This window comes from Peromyscus eremicus, chromosome 4 (genome assembly GCF_949786415.1).
Source record: "Peromyscus eremicus chromosome 4, PerEre_H2_v1, whole genome shotgun sequence".
Lineage (NCBI taxonomy): Eukaryota > Metazoa > Chordata > Mammalia > Rodentia > Cricetidae > Peromyscus > Peromyscus eremicus.
Window position 1 is genome coordinate 104,905,549 of NC_081419.1, and position 22,132 is coordinate 104,927,680.

General features: G+C 42.5%; 1 protein-coding gene across 1 annotated transcript in view; it reads left to right on the forward strand.

Moving 5' to 3' along the window:
* The window catches only part of Atrn (attractin), a 149,644-nt gene extending 127,934 nt beyond the window's left edge, over window positions 1-21,710 (forward strand). Inside the window, exons 25-29 of the mRNA XM_059261444.1 lie at window positions 2,847-2,908; window positions 7,987-8,065; window positions 10,544-10,651; window positions 12,799-12,913; window positions 17,200-21,710. Of these exons, the coding sequence (XP_059117427.1) occupies window positions 2,847-2,908; window positions 7,987-8,065; window positions 10,544-10,651; window positions 12,799-12,913; window positions 17,200-17,324 (489 nt within the window). The 3' untranslated portion in view covers window positions 17,325-21,710. The remainder of the gene's footprint in view (window positions 1-2,846; window positions 2,909-7,986; window positions 8,066-10,543; window positions 10,652-12,798; window positions 12,914-17,199) is intronic.
* The last annotated feature ends 422 nt before the right edge of the window (window positions 21,711-22,132 follow it).

The following is a 22,132-nucleotide window of genomic DNA, read 5'->3' on the forward strand; positions in this document are numbered from 1 at the left end:
CAAAAACCACCCCATCCCATCTCTTGGGAGTGTGGATGTTGTGTTCTCTAGACTGCTTCCTGTTGTTTGAGGGCAACAGCGTCTTTAGGGAACCCTGAGAAAATTGAGATAATGATCAAGTCCTGGAAAAACTAATTATAACATTTGTTGTCCAGTCTCAGAACAGTTCTCATGCAGAGGGATTAGTATGTATGTCACCTGTCTTGTAGTTTTTCTTGGTTTATTTCTTTATGTCTGTAGCCAAGATTTTCAGAAGGTCTTCCCTGATCAAATCTGGTCTCTATTAACCTTGAAGGAATCTACAGCCTTTTGCTTCCTCTTCTCCAACACAATACATTTTTTTTTAATTCCATTTTAAAGTTAAGACATTCTTAAAGTATCTAGGCTGGTTTTATTCAGTAGTCCCTTTTATAACCCATGTCTTTCAGTAGCTGTCATTTGCTGATCAACATTCAAAACATTCAAAGTCAATACAACCATACAGGATCCAGACTCCCTGTGTATTTCCCATCTTTATATGGCTTTTTTCCTTTATATTACTTTACTCTCTTTTTTTGGTTTTTTGAGACAGGGTTTCTCTGTGTAGCTTTGAAGCCTGTCCTGGAACTCACTCTGTAGCCCAGGCTGGCCTTGAACTCACAGAGATCCGCCTGCCTCTGCCTCCCGAGTGCTGGGATTAAAGGCATGTGCCACCACCGCCTGACACTTTACTCTCTCTTTAAAGACTTTACTTTATTATTTTTAAACTATTTGCTTTTTTACTATTTTACTTTTTTCTATGACTATCTGTACCCATCTTCTTTTCTTTCCTAAGCCTATGCACATTTTTAAACACACTGTAACTTGTTTAGAGGCTTTTTTCCATCTGGATCTGTCTTTACTGTGTGTCTCTAGCCTTTTCTGACCACATAAGCCAAACTTTAAACTGCTAAATGGCTTTGTGCTGGCTACTTGCTTCACCCTGCTTGGTTCCATGAGAACCAAGCTTTACACCCCTCCAGCCTGGCCAAGAGCTGTATTCAACTGGAAGCTGAGTCTAACTGGGAGCTGCATTCAAACTGTCCCAGCTCTAGGTAGCTGGTGCCCACACTGTCAGGCATTTTTACGTAGCTTGCTGTTTTTATTTAACATGCTGTCTGCTCAAGTGCTTGTTATATGGCAGAGCCTCTTAAAGGAGCGGTATCCATTTTTTTGTTGTCGTTTGTTTTGTTTTGTATTGTTTTGTTTTTCAGCTTTCTCAGATCCTATATGGAAATTTAGGCCCCACATTGGGCACCAAATGTAGCTGGCTTTCTTTTGGGCCAACCAGCTCCCAAATCATGACACGGAGACTTATTATTAGTTACAAATGCTCACCCTTATCTTATGCTTGCCCCACTAGCTCTTATAACTTATTTTAACCTATTTCTCTTCATCTACATTTTGCCTCAGGGCTTTTTACCTTTTTTCACTCTGTGTGTCCTACTCTGTGTCTGGCTGGCTTGCGGCTGCCTTTCTCCCCTTTCTCTCCTTTCATTCTCTTCTCTTTCTCCTACTTATTCTCTCTGCATCCAACCCCACCTATCCCCTACTGCCTAGCTACTGGCTGTTCAGCTTTTTATTATACCAATCAGGTGCCTTTGGCAGACAAGGTGAAACAGAAACACATCTTTACATAATTAAACAAATGCAACATAAACAAAAGTAACACATCTTTGCCTGGTTAAACAAATATTCCACAACAATCAACTTTCTTTATTTTGTTTAAAGTTTTGTTTAGTTTGTTATTATTTTATATTCATGTGTGTTTCTGATGTGTGTGTTGGAGGGAAAGAGTCCACTGGATCACAGTTCTCCACCATGGGTTCCATTTTACTTGTTGAACCAACCTTGCTGGTTCAACTTCCTGATTGTTATCCTACTTACCATCTTTAGTAAAAAAAAAAAAAAAAAAAAAAAAAAGTTACCATCTACATAGTTATTATTTCATTTGAACATACATTGAACACATCTAGTCTGAAATCTAAAACTAATGCTTAAAACATGTCAGCCAGGCAGGCATGACGATGTGAGCCTATGATTTCAGCACTGTGAGGCTTGAGGCAGAATTGTGAACTCAAGGGCACTCTGAGCTTTTGAGATCCTATCTCTAATAAAATTAAATTATATGAACCAAGTTTTTGGAATAGAGATGTTCAGTTACTGAAAAAGTCTAGGCAAATATCAAAAAAGAACCCTGAAATCTGGAACTTACTAGTCCCAAGCATTGTTTTGTTTTGTTTTTTAAGATAGGACCTCACTGTGTAACCCTGGCTGACCTTTAACTCACAGAGATCTGCCTACCTCTGCCTCCCAGGAACTGGGATTAAAAGTGTGTGCCACCACTGCCTGGTAGTCCCAAACATTTTAGATAAAGGATCTCAGCTGTACCATTATCTTCCCAATAAGAGCTCTGGTCCTATGAAGTTGGTGACATCAGGCCAGTAGTAGGTATTAGTGTGTGAATATAAAGTTACAGCTTCCATATTTAAACAGTTCGGAGATACACAATACAATGGATACATCTATCCACCAATATAGCCAGTGGTTTAGAAAGCATTATGCATTAGTTTAATTTGCAATGTTTTTCTTCCCCATAAAATAATGTTGCCTCTTTCGCTCCTTTGTGTTGAAATACATTAGGAATTTTTTGTATTCTTGGTACTAAAACCTGTTAATTCATAGTAAAGTTACTGAATTAGAACTGATAACCTATTGGTTCAGGTTATAGACCGTAACTGAGACCCTTTTGTTAAAAAGCAGCAGAGGCTGGTCAGTGGTGCCATTTTCTAGCCTGTGTAACTTTACACTGCTATTTTCTGCCACAGATTGCCTTCTCCCAGCACAGCAATTTTATGGACCTGGTACAGTTCTTCGTAACTTTCTTCAGGTAATTACTCTCATACTACTTATTCCTTTGAAACAGCCCCTTAATTCTAGCTTACTTTGTATGTATTTCTGCAAAGCTTCAGGGTACTCACAATAATGTAAGTTTAATCTGACCTGATAAAGCTTTGTGATATAACTATTAAATGAATGGAAGAGAATTTTGTGTGTAACGTGTGTGTGTGTGTGTGTGTGTGTGTGTGTGTGTGTGTGTGTGTGTTGTATAATTTAGTTCTATGTATGGGGTAAAGCTTGGACTAAAGCAGTATTAGTAATGGTCACTGCTGTGAGCTACATAGGTGGTCTGTTATATTTGAGAGATGGTTCTGATGATTATCCATTGTGAAAGGTAAGTCATATTTTTAAACCCTGTATTTTTATAGTTCTCTTGTTAATACTTTATTTTTCTGAGAATAATAAATTGTTGCAGTGCTTATAAAGAGCGCTTGTAAGAGAAGCAGGGAGAGCCAACTTTGTATATCCTTCCCCCAAACAGAAATTGATCTAGTGTTTTAGTTTTTTTTTTACATTTACACTTAATTCTTGAGTTTTCAACTCAGTTTTTTGTTTTGTTTTGAGACAGGGTCTCTCTTTATAGTAGTCCCAACTGCCCTGGAACTCTGTGGAAAAGAGGCTGGCCTTGAAATCACAGAAATCCTTCTGCCTCTGTCTCCCAAGCACTGGGATTCAGTGTGTGCCACCATGCCCCAGCCAGCTCAGTTATTTTTTGGTGTTCTCTACACTGCCATACTCATCACATACACACACACACCAGGTACACACACCAGGTACACACAAAATTCCCTTCCATTCACTTAATAGCTACATCACAATGCTTTGGCCAACCATAAAATCCTGAATTGATTATGATTCTACTTGCTAATTTTTTAGATGAAAAGGGTCACCCTTTGCTTATCCTAAATGTAATACTTTTCTTTACTATTGTTTTTTTCCTGAGTCTACTCCAGAGTTATACCTGAATCTGACAAAACAAAGGTCTTCGATGATGGTTGTCTCTTGGCTTTAGTCTCTCTTGGGGAGTCCCACCCCAGAATGTTCCAGCCTCCTGTCCTGAAATGTACTAGTCTCTAAGGCCCACTGTGTTACTGTCATTGTCTTAGTTACTTTTCTATTGCCATGACAAAGCACCATGATAGGCAACTTATAAAAGAAAGCATTTAATTGGGGATCAGAGTTCCAGGTTAGAACCCATGACCATTATGGCAGGGAGCATAGCAAAGGGAGACAGGCAGGCACAGCTTTGGAGCAGTACCTAAGAACTGTAGCATCTGATCCACATGCATAAGGCAGAGAGAGAACTAACTGGGAATGACATGGGCTTTTGAAACATCAAAGCCCACTCCTAACACAACTCCACCAATAAGGCCACACCTCCTTATCCTTCCCAAACAGTTGTACCAATTAGGGACCAAACATTCAAATATGTGAGCCTATGGGAACCATTCTCATTCAAACCAACACAGTGATCTTAGGAATTTCTTGTACTTTTTCTCTTGTCTTGAAGTATGTCTCCAACTCCCACGCCATAGTCTTTCCATGTATTCCTTCCTTCTACTGGAACTTTTTCTTTCAGAAGTTTCTGCAGAAAGATACATAGGTAACTTTTGTGTGAGCTTCTATAACTGAAAATATCTTCATTTTTACTCTCACAAATTTTGTTTTGTTTTTTGTTTGTTTGCTTGCTTGCTTGTTTTGGGGTTTTTGTTTTGTTTCTTGAGACAAGGCCTGCACATCCCTTTAGTCCTCCTGTGTCTGCTCCCCACAGGGCAATGAGCATGACCATACCCCAGCTCTTTGTGCAGATGCTGGGATCCAAACTCATGCTTGCCCAGCAAGTATTCTTGACCACTGAGCTATCTCTCCAGCCCCTTACCCATGCACTTTGATCAAGAGTGTGAGTACAAAGTATTAGGCTAGAAATAATTTCCTGCTGGAATTTAGATGTGGAGTTTCTTCTTGCTTCTAGTATTTGGAAGGCTGGTATTATCATTTCTATTCCTCGAGTGGGGTTTATTTTCATTCTTTACAATAACTATACATTTACAGTGACATAAATGGAAGGGAGATAACAGTGGAGTGAATGGTTTAATGTAAATACTGAATGTTCTCACTTGAATGTCAAAGCAAAGGTTGATCTCAAAGCAGAGAACACTAGTGAGATGACTCAGTGGACAGAATGTTACCATGCAATTGTGAGGACCTGACCGCAGATTCCCAAAACCTACTGGAAGTCAGATGCAGTAGCACACACTGAAAGGTAGAAATAGGAGAAGCCCAGGAAACTCATGGACCATCTGACCTGGTGTATATAGTGTCGAACAACAGGAGACCCTGTCTTAAACAAGGTAAAAGATTAGGACTGACAGCCAAGGTTGTCCTCAGACCTCCACATAGATATATATACTCATACTTACACAAATAGTCACCATGCACATATTCACACCCCACATCTATCTCTCTCTCTCTCTCACACACACACACACACACACACACACACACACACACACAAATATTTTTTGAAAAAAGTGGAGAATAACTAGCTAAACATGGTATTGCATGTATATAATCCTAGCCACTCTGGAAGCTGAGGCAGGAGATTTCAAGTTTGAAGCCAGCTTGGCCAACATAATGATACCATGTCTCAAAAAATTATATCAAAATGAGGATGAGAATGATTATGAATGAGACCAGAGTTGTATCTTAGTTACTTTCCTGTTGCTGTGACAAACACCATGATCAAGGCAATTTATAGAAGAGGTTATTGGAGCTGACAGCTTCAGACAGTGAGTCCATGGCCATCATGGTGGGGAGCACAGCAGTAGGCAGGTGTGGCCCTGGAGGAGCAGTTGAGAGCTTGCTTCTGATGAGCATGAGGCAGAGAGAGAGCTCACTGGGAAAAGCACGAGCTTTGAAACCTCAAAGTCACTCCTAGTGACACACCTTCTCCTCAAGGCCGCACCTCCTAATCCTTCCCAAACAGTTCCACCAACTGGAAACCAGATATTTGAAATAGGAGTTTATGAGGGTCATTCTCATTCAAACCACAAGTAGTAATTAATTATCAGAGCTCAAGAAAGGAAGAAGGGATAGAAAGCAAGTGGTTAATGGGAACCAGGATGAAGTTTGATATGAGGAGAATCCTTTAATGCATGGTATTATAGGATATAATATATATATCACAGTAGGGTAATTGTGGCTGAGGACAGTTAGCTGATTACTCAAATCGACTAGTAGAGAGGATTTTTACTATTTTCAATACATAAGAATGCTGCAGGCCTGAAATAATAGATGTAACAGTTACCCTTATCTCTTTATCACAACTTGTATACTTGTACCAAACACATAAATAGGTACAATCATTGTGTCAATTTTAAATATATATGTATTAATAATAAAATGCAGTAAGGGTTTTTTTTAATGCTTATTTTAAAAGTATTTATTGTAATTATGTGTCAGCTTTCCTTCGCTGTGACAAAATACCTTGGGAAGCACTTTAAAAGGAGAACAGTTTCTTCTGGCTCACAGTGCCAGAGGTTTCAGTCCAGAGTCATTGGTTCTGTCATCTTGGGCCCAAGACTAGACCCATCGTGGTGAAGATCATATGGTTAAGAAAAGCAGCTCACCTCTTAGTGATAAGGAGAAACATGAGACAGAATACACATTTCAATCCGACACCTCCAGTGGCTTGCTTCATCCAAACAGACCCTACCTTCCAAAAGCCATTAAAATACAAATCAATCAGTTGCTAGAAATCCACTGATAAAAATGCCCATATCCCAGTCATATCCCTAAAGCCCCCCTCTGAGCTCTGCTGCTCTGGGGACCAAGCCTCTAATACACAGTTGTCTGGGACACATTTCATAACACAGCTAGGTCTCTAGCTTTGTTTGGTAGACTTACTCTTCTTTTAACCAGAAGTAAGTCATTGCCTCTGGTACTATAGTAGCTTTTCCCATTCAACACCTGGTTTACAGAGGAAAGAAAACTGAAATTTTTTACAATATTAGACAACTAGAAGTTTTTCCTCCTAATATTAAGGAAGTTGTTGGCTTAGATTTGATCATTTTGGGTTTATTTTATTGGTAAATGCATATATTGCTAGGCATGGTGGCACACCCTAGCATTCAGGAATCTGAGATGAGAGATCACAGATTCCAAGCTAGCTGGGCTACATAGCAAGACATGATCTTTAGAAAGAAAAATAATTAATACACACACATGCACAGAGTTATTACTTTCTTTTCAGCAGTGCAACCAAGTACTTGACAAGAAGCAGTTGAAGGGATGGGGGGTTTATTTGGGTTCACAGTAGTCTAGGGAACCCAGCCCCTCATAGCCTGGGAGTCATGATATGAGCACATGAGGTGACTGTCACACTGCATCCTCGGTCAGAAAGCAAGAGAGCTGAATGTTGCTCTTCAGCTCACTTTCTTCTTTTTATTCATTTCTTCTTTTTATTCAGTCCGGGACCCCAGCCCATAGAATGGCGCTGCCCACATTTAGGGTGGATTATCGATACTCAATTAGCTCAGTGTAGAAATCCTCTCATAGACGTGTCAGACATTTGTCTGCTGTGTGATGCTAGATCCTATCAAGTTGATAATCAGTGTTTGCACCACATATGTATATATAATTACAGAAGACAAATTAATCAGTATACATAAATTTCTTCTGCTTACCTCTTATGAAAAGTTGATTACTAATTGAAACTTACTTTTCTCATTCTGTTTTAGTTTACCAATAGAGTTTACCACATTTACTAAATTACTTGCTTACATTAAATTATTACCTGTTATAATTTATGTTAGAATTGCTTTTCTTATTTGGGGTAAGGTGTGGTTGGCCCTTCTGGGAAGCTTAGTGAGAAGTCGGGGCTTAGTAACACCTTCCAGAAGTCAGGACTGGAAGCTTGGCTCAGTTAGCCAGTGTTTTCTCACACTCCACTTCCTGTGAGCGAGTCTGTCACATGCAGTACCAGGAGCTTGGAGTTGGGATGCTGAGGATTGTTCCCTGTGGAGCCAGGTGTGTGGAGCTGATGCACAGCATGCTCTTTCCCCACAGTTGTTTCCTCTCTCTGCTTCTGGTGGCTGCAGTGGTTTGGAAGATCAAGCAGAGCTGTTGGGCGTCCAGGCGGAGAGAGGTAAGCCCACATAGATAAAAATAATAAATCCCATGACAACTCGTTTCCTCTCCTTCTTTCTATGCAATCACTTTTACCTGTTTAGTGATGATTGATATTCATATAAGAAGCATGCTGCTTCATCTGCATTGTATGATTCTACTGTATGCCATCAGTAGATTTCAATTAGTGTTGCATTCAATGTCATTGATTCTGCCCCAGCCACATCCACTGCTTGATTTAGCCGTCTTCTAAGAGCCTTTCATAAGAATATGAGTGAAGGGACAGGTTCACCTCAGTGATGGAGTACTTGCCTAGCATGAACCGGAGGCCCTTGGTTCTGGTCTCAGCATCCTCTAATAGCATAAAGCTAGGGACAAAGCTTTTAACCCATGGGTCTTGGGGCAAGAGGATCCAAAACCAAACTATAGCTAGAGCCAGCATCATTCGGTATGATTAAGTACTAGAGTTGGTCCCAGTAGACACATTATCTAGATGCTTGAGCACCTCTAAGTCCCAGGTGGTCTTCCTCCCACTAGCTACTCTGATCTTCATCTCAGCCCTATGAGGTAAGTATCGCCACGAGGCTCAGGGAGGTCAAGTAACTTACCCGTCACCACATAGGTCCTGAGAAGCCGAACTGAACTTTAACCAGGGCCTCTGCCTTCACAGCCCATGTTCCTAAACACAGTTTCCAGAAACACTTACGTTTGTTCCACATGTTCGAGACTGTACACTTAAGACTCTCATGTTCTGCAGACTGAATGAGTCAGGCATCCCACACGAGACTGTACACTAAAAGTAAGAGCAAGAAAGCAGTTTTGTTACTGTTGGAAAGAAACAAGATTATTTTCAGATGAGTCATTGAGGCAGTATAGTAGAGATTTGTCTGTATACAGAATAACACTTAACTGTATGAAACTAAATAAATAGATAATATAGAAAGTAACAACCAACTGGAAAATATTTACAACATCAAAAGAAAGAATACTAGAAAAAGAATGCCCTCTCACGAGTTTTTTAAAAATATGCTTAGGTTGTGTTCAATCAGCTAATATACTAATTGTTTACCCTTGGTTTGGAGTTTCACTATAACTTTGAATCTGACCATTCTAAATACACAAGGTCAGTCATGACTTGATCCCAGTCAGGATGCTGTTTTGCATTCTTGCTGCATCCCAGGCCCTGATGGAAGGTCTTTCGCCCAGTTTACCCCCTGTACTCTTGGCAAAGGTTTTAGAATGGGAGTTGCAGTAGGGTAGCAACTGTCTTCCTGTGACCCTGCACCTAGAGTATTACAGAACCCAGACAAGGTTTGCTGTATGTTTGCTGAGTAAATGGAGATTCTTTCCAGGTTCAGTAAAGAGATGTGCTGAGATAGATGGGGTCATCAGTGAGGCTCTTTAATAATGCAAGGAGGCTGGGATAGAATATTGAGCAGCATCTCGCAGAACACAGGCAATTCCTTACATTTATGGATGTTTTTAAGGGAGGGTCAGCAGATTAGTGAAGGTATTAGGATGTAAGGTATGGCTGACTCCCTCCATAGAAGCAGCCCCTAGGATGTAACAGTGAGAATCTATTGCTGGGTTTTAAGAAAAAATTTTAACATAAAAATTCCCTTCTAGAACAGAACAATGATCTATGCAGCCTCAGAACCCTGCCTCCTATAAGATGGTTTGAAGCAAGGTCTGTTTGTCTTCTATGGCATAACCTCAGAAGAGCTCTCATATTGTTGATGATATAGAGGTGCCCACATTCCATATTTGAGGCATATGTTGTAGTTGTCTGACCCAACACAAAAACACATTTCAAGCCATGAGGTAGGAATATAAGAAGTTCAAGGTCCTCCAGTAAGTTTGAGGCCAGCCTGGGCTACTAGGCTACATGAGACCCTGTCTTACAAACAAACACACAAAGCACATTTAAAGAAGAAAGTGAAGCCTTGATACTTGGAACATCCGTCTGAACATATCCACCCCTCCCTAGATCCAGAGCCCTGCTTGTTCTATTCTGTGATTCCACATTGATTTTTGTTTTCATCTTAGATCTCTCTCAGGGGAGAGTAGTCTCACATCCTATCACCCATGTAACGGGGCACATCTTATTGTTGTTGTTGCTCTGGGAATGGCTGGTTCAAGTTTTGACACAAAACAAGCTAGACTGACTTTAGTAACAGAGATATAAAGAGGTAAGTTTCTGTCCTTTTATATATTCAACCAGCAGATACCATATCATTATAGCCGCCACGATTTTAGCTTATATCTCTACTGGTAAGGACTTTTTATAAAAAGGCAGTAGTGTTACCACATCTAACAGAATTTAATACCTTGTGCTACCTGGTGCCTAGTCATGTCCAGTTTTCCTTAGCTGTCACAGAAACAACACTTTGCATCTGATCAGTTTGAATTAGGGAGAGTACAGCATCTTTAATGTCTAGTATTGACTAATAAAAATCTCAGTACTCAGCATATTAATACATACTATATTATTCATTAGCAACTTCTTCGGGAGATGCAACAGATGGCCAGCCGCCCCTTTGCTTCCGTAAATGTTGCCTTGGAAACAGATGAAGAGCCTCCTGATCTTATTGGGGGAAGTATAAAGGTGAGAAGTGGTTCAAACGTCCATACAACAGCTTTTCAAAACTCAGGCCTGAGTCTGGCACCCCAAAGAGAACAAGTGCTCCGACACATTGCTCTTGCTACCCTTCTGTCTCTAACAGTCGGCTGAAGCAGGTTGTGAGGGACTCTGCTCTCCTTTTCGGGGTATTGGTCCATGTCATCAGTCAGTCATGTTCAGGAGATTTTAACATGTAAATCATGCTTGTTCTTCTTTCAGCCTTCTGTGGCATAATACTTAAAAGTTCTTATTTGAAAATGTCTAAATTGGACTAGGTGTGGTGGCACACATCTTTAATCCCAGCACCTAGGAGGCAAAGGTAGGCAGTTCTCTGTGAGTTGCAGGCCAGCCTGGTCTGTGTATCGTTTCAGAACAGCCAGGGCTACAGAGTGAGAGCCTGTATTAAAGCGGGGTGTGGGGGGGAAACAAACGACACTTAATTTACTATTAATTACCCCCCACTACACACACACACACACACACACACACACACACACACACACACACACACTTTCGGTTTCATTTTGTTGTTGTTTGGTTTTGGGGTCTTTTTATTTTGTTTGTTTTTTGAGATAGGGTCTCATTATGTAAAGACTAAGGTGGCCTTGAATTCAGAGAGCCATCAGCCTCCCAAGTGCTGGGATTAAAGTCATGTGCCACTCCACCCAACAAACCCCTGCTATTTTTTTAGACCGCTTCCAGGGCTGAGGAAATGTCACAGTGGATAAAGTACTTGCCAGACAAATACAGAGAATGGAGTTCAGAGCCCCAGAAGTCAAGTAAAAGCCAGGCAGGTATGGTGACAATACTCAGGAGGCAGAGACAGGATTCCCAGGCAAGCTAGCTGGCTAGACTATCTGGAATTGGGGAACCTGAGGTTCAGCAACAAATCTCGCCTCAGTAAGTAAAGCAAAGAACTGAGAAAGACCTCCATGCACACATGTGCTGCATGCCTGCACTTGTAAACACATACACATGCACTTGCACACACCATACATCACAGCATTTAGAAGTTGGAATCTTTGTGCACTGTTGGTAAACTATAAAATGATGTAGCCACTGGAAAATTATAGACCAGGTATGGTGGTCCATTCCTGTAATTCCAGCATGTGGAGTGCAGACGCAGGAGAATCACCGTAAATTCAAGGCCAGCCTGGGCTACCAAACAATATTTTGTCTCAAGAAAAAAAAAAACAATACAAAAATGTAATACAGGGGATTCTTTCTATACCAGTATTCATGACAACACATTCATAATTGCCAGAAAGGAAAAACAGTCAAGTACCTGTCAGTGGGCGAGTAGATAAGCAAAGTGTAATGTATAGCTACTAGAAATTATTTATCCTTTAAAAGGAAGAAAAGTCTAATACATGCTACAACATGGATAAGCCTTAAGAAATTATGTTAAGTGAAAGATGCTATATCATTCAATTTATGCGAAGTATCAAGACTAATCAAGTACATTGAGACAAAATAAAATAGTAACTGCCAGAAAGTTGTTTAATATGTAGTTTAGAATTTCAGTTTTTCAGTTTTGCAACATTAAAAAAGTCTAGAGATGGAGAAAGTAGCTAAAACACACTTCCATTTTACTTTTTTTTTCATTATGAAGGGTTAATCATGTAGCATGCATGAAACCCCTAGATAGGTTCAGAGAGAGAGAATGAAGCTCATAAGAATATCAAAGCCATCTCTCAAGCCTATAAAATACTTTTTAAAAAATAAAGTCTGCAACAGAAAATGAATACATTTTCTAGAGCCAAAGCATCCAATAAGTAGATGAGGAATCCATTTGGTGAGCTGTCTGCCTTTCACAAGCTCTTAGACCCAGCAGGCTGTGACTCAGTGGGTGAAAGATGCATGGAATAAACAACTATAAAACAGACAACTGTCTCCTTAACATGAAGGTCTCTGTTTGTGCCAAGTGTGCAGGACTGTCCAGCAGATCACCAGACACACACTGCCAACCCAGTGACCTAGAGAGGGCCTGCTGACCCGGGCCTTTCCCTGGCGCTCATGTGGCCCTTTGGAACAGTGCTATGGAAACCGCTCATAGCCAAACTTGTTACCTTATAAGCACCTGACTCTGAAGTGTGGGTCAGTGAAGGTACTTCTTTGTTTTCTTCCTTCAGACTGTTCCCAAGCCCATTGCCCTGGAGCCCTGCTTTGGTAACAAGGCTGCAGTCCTCTCTGTGTTTGTGAGGCTCCCTCGGGGACTGGGAGGAATCCCTCCTCCTGGTCAGTCAGGTGAGTAGATGGAGGCAGTGACAGACACGGGTCTGTGAAGGAGCTAAGCCTCAGACACTTCTTCCTGGAGAAGAACCCGGTGTGGGCACTGCACATTAGTACTGTCTCTGGCAGAGCTTTGGTGAGATAATCCCATAGTCCCTAAACTGTGTTCTCAACACTGACGTTTCTGTCCTGGGGTGGAAGTAAGTCCAGGACCCTTCTCACAGCACACAGCTTCCTCAGCACTCATGCTTCAGACCACACCTCCTTCTGCACCCAGTATTTCTGGTCCCTTGGCTCTACTGCTCCCTGCCTTTTCTTTTAAAAAACAAAAAACAAAAAACTTGTTCTTACCTTAAATGTGGGCTTTCTCCTCCTTTATATCCTCCTAATCATCTTCATGCCCCTGGCTTCTGGCCATGTCCTCAGAGTTTGTGTTGCCCAAGTAGATACTTCTAGGCATGCTGCACATATTACTTAAGGTCTTGCTATGCAGCCCAAGCTGGACTAGAACTCATTACATAGCCCAGGATGCCCTCAAACTCATAGTCATCCTCCTACCTCTGCCTCCAGAATACTACCCACCATGCCCAGCTCTTTACTGTTTTAAATATGAGGCATAAAGAAGTATTATAACAACATAAAGTAGATTTTTTAAAATTATAGTTCTACTGGACTAATCCAGACCACTTGTCATTCTTTTTCCCTGCCCTTTCTTGCAATTTAATGTAAATAATTATATAGGCTTTGGGAGGAGAGAAACCTGGACTGTTTTTAAACTCAGTTTGTAGCCAAGGATGACTTTGTCTGATGATCCTGCATCCACCTCCCCGGTGCTGAGATGTGCCACCACTCCAGGTTTAGTAGGTAGGCACTGAGGATCAAAGCCAAGGCCTCATGCATGCTAGGCAAACACTCGGCTAACCAAGCTACACCCACAGCTATGTACACATTTTTATTACAAACATTTATTCTTCAGCATGTTTTCCCTAAAATAGCATCTCTGCAGGAAATAGGTACTAGTTATTGATTTGGGGCAGGAATAGGAAGGAGAAATTCTTTTTTACCATATACTTTTTTTATACATTGGGATTTTTCTTCCTTTTTGGGTGTTGCTAAATCTACCATTTATTCTTTTTTCATTACAATTATTTATATTTTTACAGCTTACTACATATTTTACCAATATCTTTTATACTTTTCCATCAAACATGTAAATCATTAATTTATATAAACCCTGTCTTAAAGCTGGAGGCAGAGATAGGAAGATTGCTACATAGTGAGGTCCAGACCAGCCAGGGCTACAAAGTGGGAACCTGTCCCAAAAGAAAAGTTCTTACTTTTAACACAAAGGCAGTATGGAATGCAGTTTGGGGGGATCTTGATTATGAAGTTTTGCATAGGAATGCCTCAATCAATGTGAACATTTTAGACCACATTCAGGTGGTGCTAGGGGCTCAGAATTGCCTTGGCCAGAACAACCTTGACTTTAGTAGGGAAGTTCACGAAGGGAACTCTGTGTTCCCTTCGTGAACTCTCCAGAAGGGCCTCCAGTTCCCTAGCAGAATAGAAGGAATCCATAATGTCCTGTAAAGGGAAGCCTTAGGTATGATGAAGTCAGGGTCTACTGTCTTCATCTTCCCCTTGACATCTCAGGCACTGAGCCTCTGAGCTAGCCTTACTGAGGACAGAGTCATTCTATGATCTGACAGTCTGGCCAGTGTCTCCTGCTCTCACCCAGCTCAGCAAACATTGGTAGGTGCTTAATAAAGACAAGGTCTTTGGTGGGCGTAGAGGCACAACAGGTCTGTGACCTTTTTTCCTTCATCCTTTACTTATGTAAAGGCTTCCATGTAGCATGAATTGTTAGAAGGTCTTGTTAATAAAATCAAACCTGAGCCAGGTATTGGGGTGAATGCTGGAGACAGAACAACCCACAGCTTCCTCACCTGGCCAACTTCTCAGCTGATCTTGTTTCCTCAGACTGGAAGCCTCTGTGTTCTCATATCCGAATGGCTGTCAGCTGAACTGTGCTGCTCAAAACCTAAAAGCTTAACCAGCCAAATGCTTAACCTGCCAAATGCTTCTAGTTTCTGGTCCTCACACCTTATATACCTTTCTGCTTTCTACCACCACTCCCTGGGATTAAAGGCTCGCTTTCTGAGATTAAAGGCGTGAGTCACCATGCTTGGCTGTATCCTTGAACACATGGATTTCTGCCTCTGGAATGCTAGGATTAAAGGCGTGTGCTACCTCTGCCTTTCCTAAGTATCTAGTGGCTTTTCTGTTCTCTGACCCCAGATAAGTTTATTAGGGTACACAATATTTTGGGGAACACAATACCACCACACTTCCACCCTCTGGAAACCCTCATGAAGCCCTCCTCCCTTCTTGAGACCCACCCCATCAGGAGGGTTATCCATGCCAGTCCTCCTGTACTTTTTTTTTTATGAGGCAGCACAAATTAGCCCCAAACTTAATCCCCTTGCCTCAGTCTCTCCAGTACTGGGGCATTGTAAACATGTGTCATCATGCCGAACCCCTATTCCCATGACTTTTTAAATTCTTTTCTGGGGGTCAAATCCAGGGCTTGGTACATGCTAAGCAAGTGCTCTACCACTACCCACATCTTCTTTTTAATGGTCCCTTTCTGTGTACTTGCAGAACACCTGGATATGCCTTTGTCCTAACGGTTATCACTAGTGTGGGTTCCTCACTGTGTACCAGACACTGGTCCCTGCCTCCTTCCTTTACAGGCCCAATAGAGTGGATTAACAAGCTTCCTCCTCTGCTCATTAAAGCAGCCTTGTCAGAGTGCTGAGTATGGGCTAGCCACTTCCTCCAGTGTTAGGATTCCAACGTCTGTGCTGTCTTAGTTAAGGTTTCTATTGCTGTGAGAGACACCATGACCACAGCAACTCTTATAAGGAAAGCATTCCATTGGGGTGGCTCCCTTTCAGTTCAGAGGTTCAATCCATTGTCATTATGGTGGGACATGGCAGCATACAGGCAGACATGGTGCTGGAGAAGTAGCTGAGAGTCCTACATCTTGCAGGCAACAGGAAATGGTCTGAGACACTCAGTGCTATCTTGAGCATATATGAGACCTTAAAGTCCACCTCCAAAGTGACACACTTCCTCCACCAGACCACACCTACTCCAATAAGACCACACCTCCTAATAGTGCTACTCCCTTTGGGGATCATTTTGTTTTAAACCACCACACCTGGAATGCTGATTTCTCTGCTAAATGCCAAATTTATTGTATCAATGTAAAATAGACAAGCCAATAGAGGCACTGGGAGTGTTTGTGAGAGTAAATGGTAAAGGTTCTGATAATTGCTGTGTGCTCTGTAGCATTACATCAGTTTGCTATTTGACTCCAAACACAAGCTTTGTGATGCTCTTACCCCAGCCCAATTTCACACATAAGGAAACTGCCACATGAGAGGTAAAGAACCTTGCTCATTCTAAAACCTAGCCCAGGACACTGTATTGAGCACCGCCCATGGTAGATATAAGACAAGTCATGCTGAATGGTGAGGAGGCTCAGCTCGTAAAGGAACTCATATCCAGCCTTCACAAGCCTGAGCTAGATCCCCAGAATTCACAAGGTGAAAGGAGAGAACCAACTTCTAAAGGTTGTCCTCTGCTTCACATGTGCAGCATGGTACACACACACACACACACACACACACACACACACACACACACACATAAATAAATAAGATGTTAGGAGCTTGTGCTGAGCCAGCCCCTCTTACTGTGGGGTAGTGCTGTTTTCCTTGCCGCCTTGCGGAAGCAGGCAGGAGAGGTGCACATTCCGAGTGTGGCTGCACTCATCCACTTGCTTCTACCCTGAGGCAGAGCACATGCTTCTGTGATCTGCTGTGGAGGAGAGAAAAATGAGTAGTTAGGCATCCATGAATAACCTCTGCAAGAACATGGAGCTGAAAGCATTACCCAGATGGAGAAGGGAAGGTTAAATGGAGAGACTCCCATGAATACCTTCCTTTATCTTTCACCATGGAAATATAAAAGAAAATTTGAAATGTTTTTTAAAGAATTTATTTATTTTTATTTTATGTGCATTAGTGTATGTATGTCTGTGTGAGGGTGGTGGGTACCCTGGAACTGGAGTTACAGACAGCTGTGAGCTGCCATGTGGGTGCTGGGAGTTGAACCCGGGTCCTCTGGAAGAGTATTCAGTGCTCTTAACCACTGAGCCATCTCTCCAGCCCTGAAAAATTTTTTTAAAGTAAGCTCCTTCATGACACGTGTCCCTTCTTGTGGGTTCTTCCAAGGTCTTGCTGTGGCCAGTGCCCTGGTGGACATCTCTCAGCAGATGCCCATAGTGTACAAAGAGAAGTCGGGGGCAGTAAGGAACCGGAAGCAGCAGCCCCCTGCACAGCCTGGAACCTGCATCTGAATCTGGGCCATGGACTCTCCTCACAGAGGGCCGTGTGGTCTGCCAAGCATCACAGGGGAGGGTGCAGGCAGGAAGCAGGTGCCGAGCAGAAGACTGGAAACCCTTGAAGTATCCACCTCGTGTGCATGATCATACAAGCTGTTTTGATGGTTCATCCCGTCGATGTCCAGCATCTAACCTTTTACTTTTGCATAGGAAATAATTTAATTTCAAGTCCAGGAATGAGCTGCTCTACTCATGAGTGGAGGAGACCAGCATAGAACCAGTGAGAGCTCAAAGTGATGCTGAAGTCCTTTGTGGAAACTCCTCTTGGAGTCTCAACTGCAAAAGTGCTGACCACTGTCAACAGCTCTCCAGCATGGTCTTTTCGACACTCCTCGGATGAATTGTTCTCATCTGAAGCCTGCTGTCTTTATTTTATAAGATGTGCTTTACTCTCTTCCAGGAAGTAGCTTTTTTCTAGTTGAGAATTAATAATGGTCTGTCTCTTTGGAAGTCATATCAAAGTATAATCGATGGGGGCCTTGTTTTGTTTTGTTTTTTGGAGACAGGGTCTCATTGTGTAGCCCTAGCTGGCCTGGAACTCACTATGTAGATCAGGCTGGACTGAATTCACAGAGATCCACCTGCCTCTGCCTCCCAAGTGCTGGGATTAAAGGCGTGCACCATCAGGCCCAGCAAAGGGGGCTATTTTAAATGTTAAGGTCAATTGTGTTAGAATATAAACAAATGTAATAGATAACTCTCTAGCAACTTGATTAATTTAATTTTAACTCATTCTTTCCTTCTCTTTCGCTCACTCTCCTGCACATGTGCACAGACACACATACACACGCGCACGCACACACACACACTAAGTGCCTAGACTTTAAATAGATCTAGCAATTGGAAAGTTAGTAAACCTAAGTTTTTACATGATTATATTCCTACATTCTTGTAAAATTTAAGTAACTACCATTGCAATTTGTTCTTTTTCTAAAGTCTAATTTGCAGCCAGCAAAGAATTCTCATCCCAAGAAACATTTAATAGAGACTAGCAATAGGGACTGAATGACCCTCCAGCCCCAGCCTAGTGCTTGGTCAGCCCTCTGGGTTCCTTCTGCCAAGGCACCACAGAAATGTACTCACTCATGTCATGTGCCTCTTTGAGTAGAAAAGAGCACTGAGTGTGGGACACTTGGCTCTGTCTTCCTGCAACCCTCTCCCTCTGAGCCTGTGGGTTAGCCACAGTTGATGGAGTAAACACTAGAAGAGGGGTGATGCCTTGTACGGGGGCAGCATCTTCTCAGAACCTGAAAAGGGGCTGGTTCTCTCTCTCCCAAGTGGGGATTGGCCCAGCCTCCTCCCAGACCCAGCTGGTGGCTGTGTGGAGGAAGTGAATGCTAATGAGGGTGAAAGCACATGGGAGAAGGGGGAGGATGAGACCCTCTCCCAAACAGAAAATGACCACATATGAGGGGTAAATAGTCCTCTACTCTGTGCCCCAGGACCTGGCCTGGACATTGCATTTCCCCACTTATGGTGCTCAGTATTCCAGCATTATGCAGCAGCCTCACACCTTTTCTTCTGCTACATATCCTGTGATTCTGCTGTTACCTGACTAGAATAGACCTCTAGGCAACAATTCTCAAATTTAGGAATTTGGAGAAGTTAACACTCAAAAGAACAAAAGCTGCAGCATTTCACCTTTAAATGTAGTGCTGAGAGAGGGGGCGTTTCTCTAAGGCCAGCACTAACCCCATTCCCACCAAGACACTCCTGGAGAGATATTTCCAAGCTGAATCATAAAACATGGATGCACAAAACACTGCTGTAGGACTCACCTCTCAAAACACTGTTTTTTCACATAATTATTAAAGGACAGAAAGTTCTGAAAAAGATCCCAATCTCATTCCCTATGCGGTTAGGAGCTCCCCACATCCCTACAAAACCCAGCACCTATAAGCATCTGTAGTGGCCCTTAGTCTCCACAATTACCCAAGGGAATGTTGGCAAAAAAAAAAAAAAAAAAAAAAAAAAGAGGGAAGTCCCGCTGGGGATTGTCCTAAAAGGAAATGTCCAGGGCTTTGCTCAAAGGACCAAATTTCTTTGGCCAAAGAAGTTGCTTCTATGTTAGTCCCACACCTTGAAATAATATGTACCGTGGCACCCACCTACCTGCTTGTGTTTTTTCCCCCTTAGAGATACTGTTTATTCTTTGAAAAGGAAGAAGCAAATGGCATTTAATTCTGCTCCAGTAATGGAGAAACAGCCATCTTCACCTGCATCTCCTTTACAGCCAACAGCTCCCTCCAGGCTTGAAGCAGAAGGGAAGGGCAGGGAAGAAGAGCTCAGCTCAGAGCCAGTTACCAAGAGGGATGGGGTTGCAACCCAGTAACTGTGTGTCATGAGAGAGCATGTACATAAAAAGTCATGAAGACACTGACCTTGCACTTGTATATAACTATACAGTAGTGTCCAGAATGTTGAGACATTCAGGGTGTACATAAAACAGAAAAGTATCATAATGTATTTTTATTAAACATTAACATCTGAGTTTCACCTAATCTGTTTCTGTGCCATATACTGGGTCTCCAAGCTCTGAGAAGTCATCTTACCAGGCCCTGATCCATTGATAGGCCATACGTTGTACCACCATGCTGGTGTGTTTAGTAGCCTTGTGCCCATTAGGTAACTTTAATGATTCAGCTCTCAGAATACCCAGGAAGAGAGCAAGCATGGGGACTCGCAGCTGTGATCCTAGCATTTAGAAGGTAGAGGCAGGAAAATCAAGAATTCAGAGATGGGGCTGGAGAGACGGCTCAGTGGTTAAGAGCACTGGCTGCTCTTGCAGAGGACACTGGTTCAGTTCCCAACACCTACCTAGTGGCTCACAACTAACTGTAACTCCAATTCCAGATGATCTGACTCCCTCTTCTAGCCTCCTCGGGTGCTGCATGCATGTGGTGCACAGCAAACATGCAGGCAGAACACCCAGTACACGTAAGACAAAAATATAGAATTCAAGAAGAGCCTGGGCTACACAGCGAGAGCCTGTCTCAAAACAAACGAACAAACCCATGAAGAGCCAGGCAGTGCATCTGTTTACATGGCGGTACACATGAGAACTCAGGAAGCAGGTGTTCATCACTGTTGTGCATTTCCAATGCTCCTTGTGACTTCTGGCATCTCTATGGGGTGACCAGTCTCGTCCTGAGGTGTTCTGTTACTCTCTATAAAGTCAAAGACTGTTACCTGTGAACATCAGACCTTGCAAAGGGGCTCTCTAGGCCGCATTCTGTTGTAGCTTTGTCTAAAATTTTAATGACATTTCTGAGAACCATGTTCTTTTTATACTGAAAACTGGGGGTGGGAGGGCTCATTTGTTAGTGAATAGCACCATTCCCTACACCTCAGCCTCCTGTTCCCCTCCTGGTCTCCCTACACAGTCTGGAGAGGGGTCTGAAAGGTCCAGGAGAGGTGGCAAGAAAGCAGCCCATTGCCTGCTGAGCTAACCTGTAAGAAGACTGTCAGCAAAAGGAAAATACCAGAACATCTGGAAGGCTGGAAGTATAAGATGGGATCTCATTAGGGAACTGGACAAACAAGAACAGAACACCCTGGGTAGGAGATGCCACAGCCTGCCGATGCCCATCCTCCTTCAACGCAATGGAGTGTACAGAGTGAGGGAGTGATTTACTTCCTTGGGGGATGGTGCTGTTTTTATGAACACCTTTGATCCTTGGTGTCCTTTAATTGAACAAATATTTACTAAACACTTCTAAGCTAAGCTAACTTTAGGGCAGTGACTGGGTGAAAACGCAGCTCCTTGGACACGGCTGCCACCCTAGGGGAGCCCAGCACAGCTTTGGAATGAGATGTCAGCATGGCCTCTGGCTGCGCGGAGCCTCTGGAGCTAGGCACCCGCCTGCAGGGAGCCCTCGGGGTGCCCTCCCACGTGCAGAGAAACTGGCACCTTCTCTCCTGAAGGCAAAAAACCGGAAGCAGCTCTCAGACCTGGGCTCTGCACAAAACACTAGTAAAGCCTGCTGAACTAATGCGGCCGGCCTCTAGACCTGCTTTACGGTTATTTGCAGTTCATTGTTTGTTTGTTTTGATCCAAGCTTAGTTTGTTAATATGTGTAATTTAGCATCTGTTGCACTTGTGTAAATATGGAGTAAGTATTGTAAACTATTTAATTGCTGGGATTGTTGGTGTTATACATACATTTAGGACTGCAATTTTTGGTATTTTTTGTATTGTAAAATAACAGCTAATTTAATCAGGAACGAGAATTAAGGGGGGGTCTGCATTTTAAATGCAAATGTGAAGCACTTGTATATAAACAAAAGTAAATACTATAATACAAAATTCCTTCTGAAATAAAAGTAGATCTGGTTAAAAAATGTGGCTTTTGTTGTGAATGTTTAATGCTAATGCTGATTTTGTCATATTCTGTATTTACAGTGTATTCTTACATTAGCAGTGAGGGGACAGGGACGACTGCACTTCCCACCCTCGGCAGCCTGAGGGGCTCCCCGAGATTAGGGACTGCGACTCATAGCACATCATACATGGCAGAGCATGCCTGTGGGTGAGCACATCATACATGGCAGAGCATGCCTGTGGAGGACAAAGGACAACTTATGGAAATGGTCCTCCCTCTGGGACCTGAAAAACAAGCTCATGTCTTCAACCTTGGTGGCAGGCACCTTTACTTGATGAGCCATCTCACCACCCAGGACATTTTTAAATACTGCATATTTACTTGTTGAGGGGAGGGATGCATGTGTCACAGCACACAGTGGAGGTCAGAGGACAACTCTTG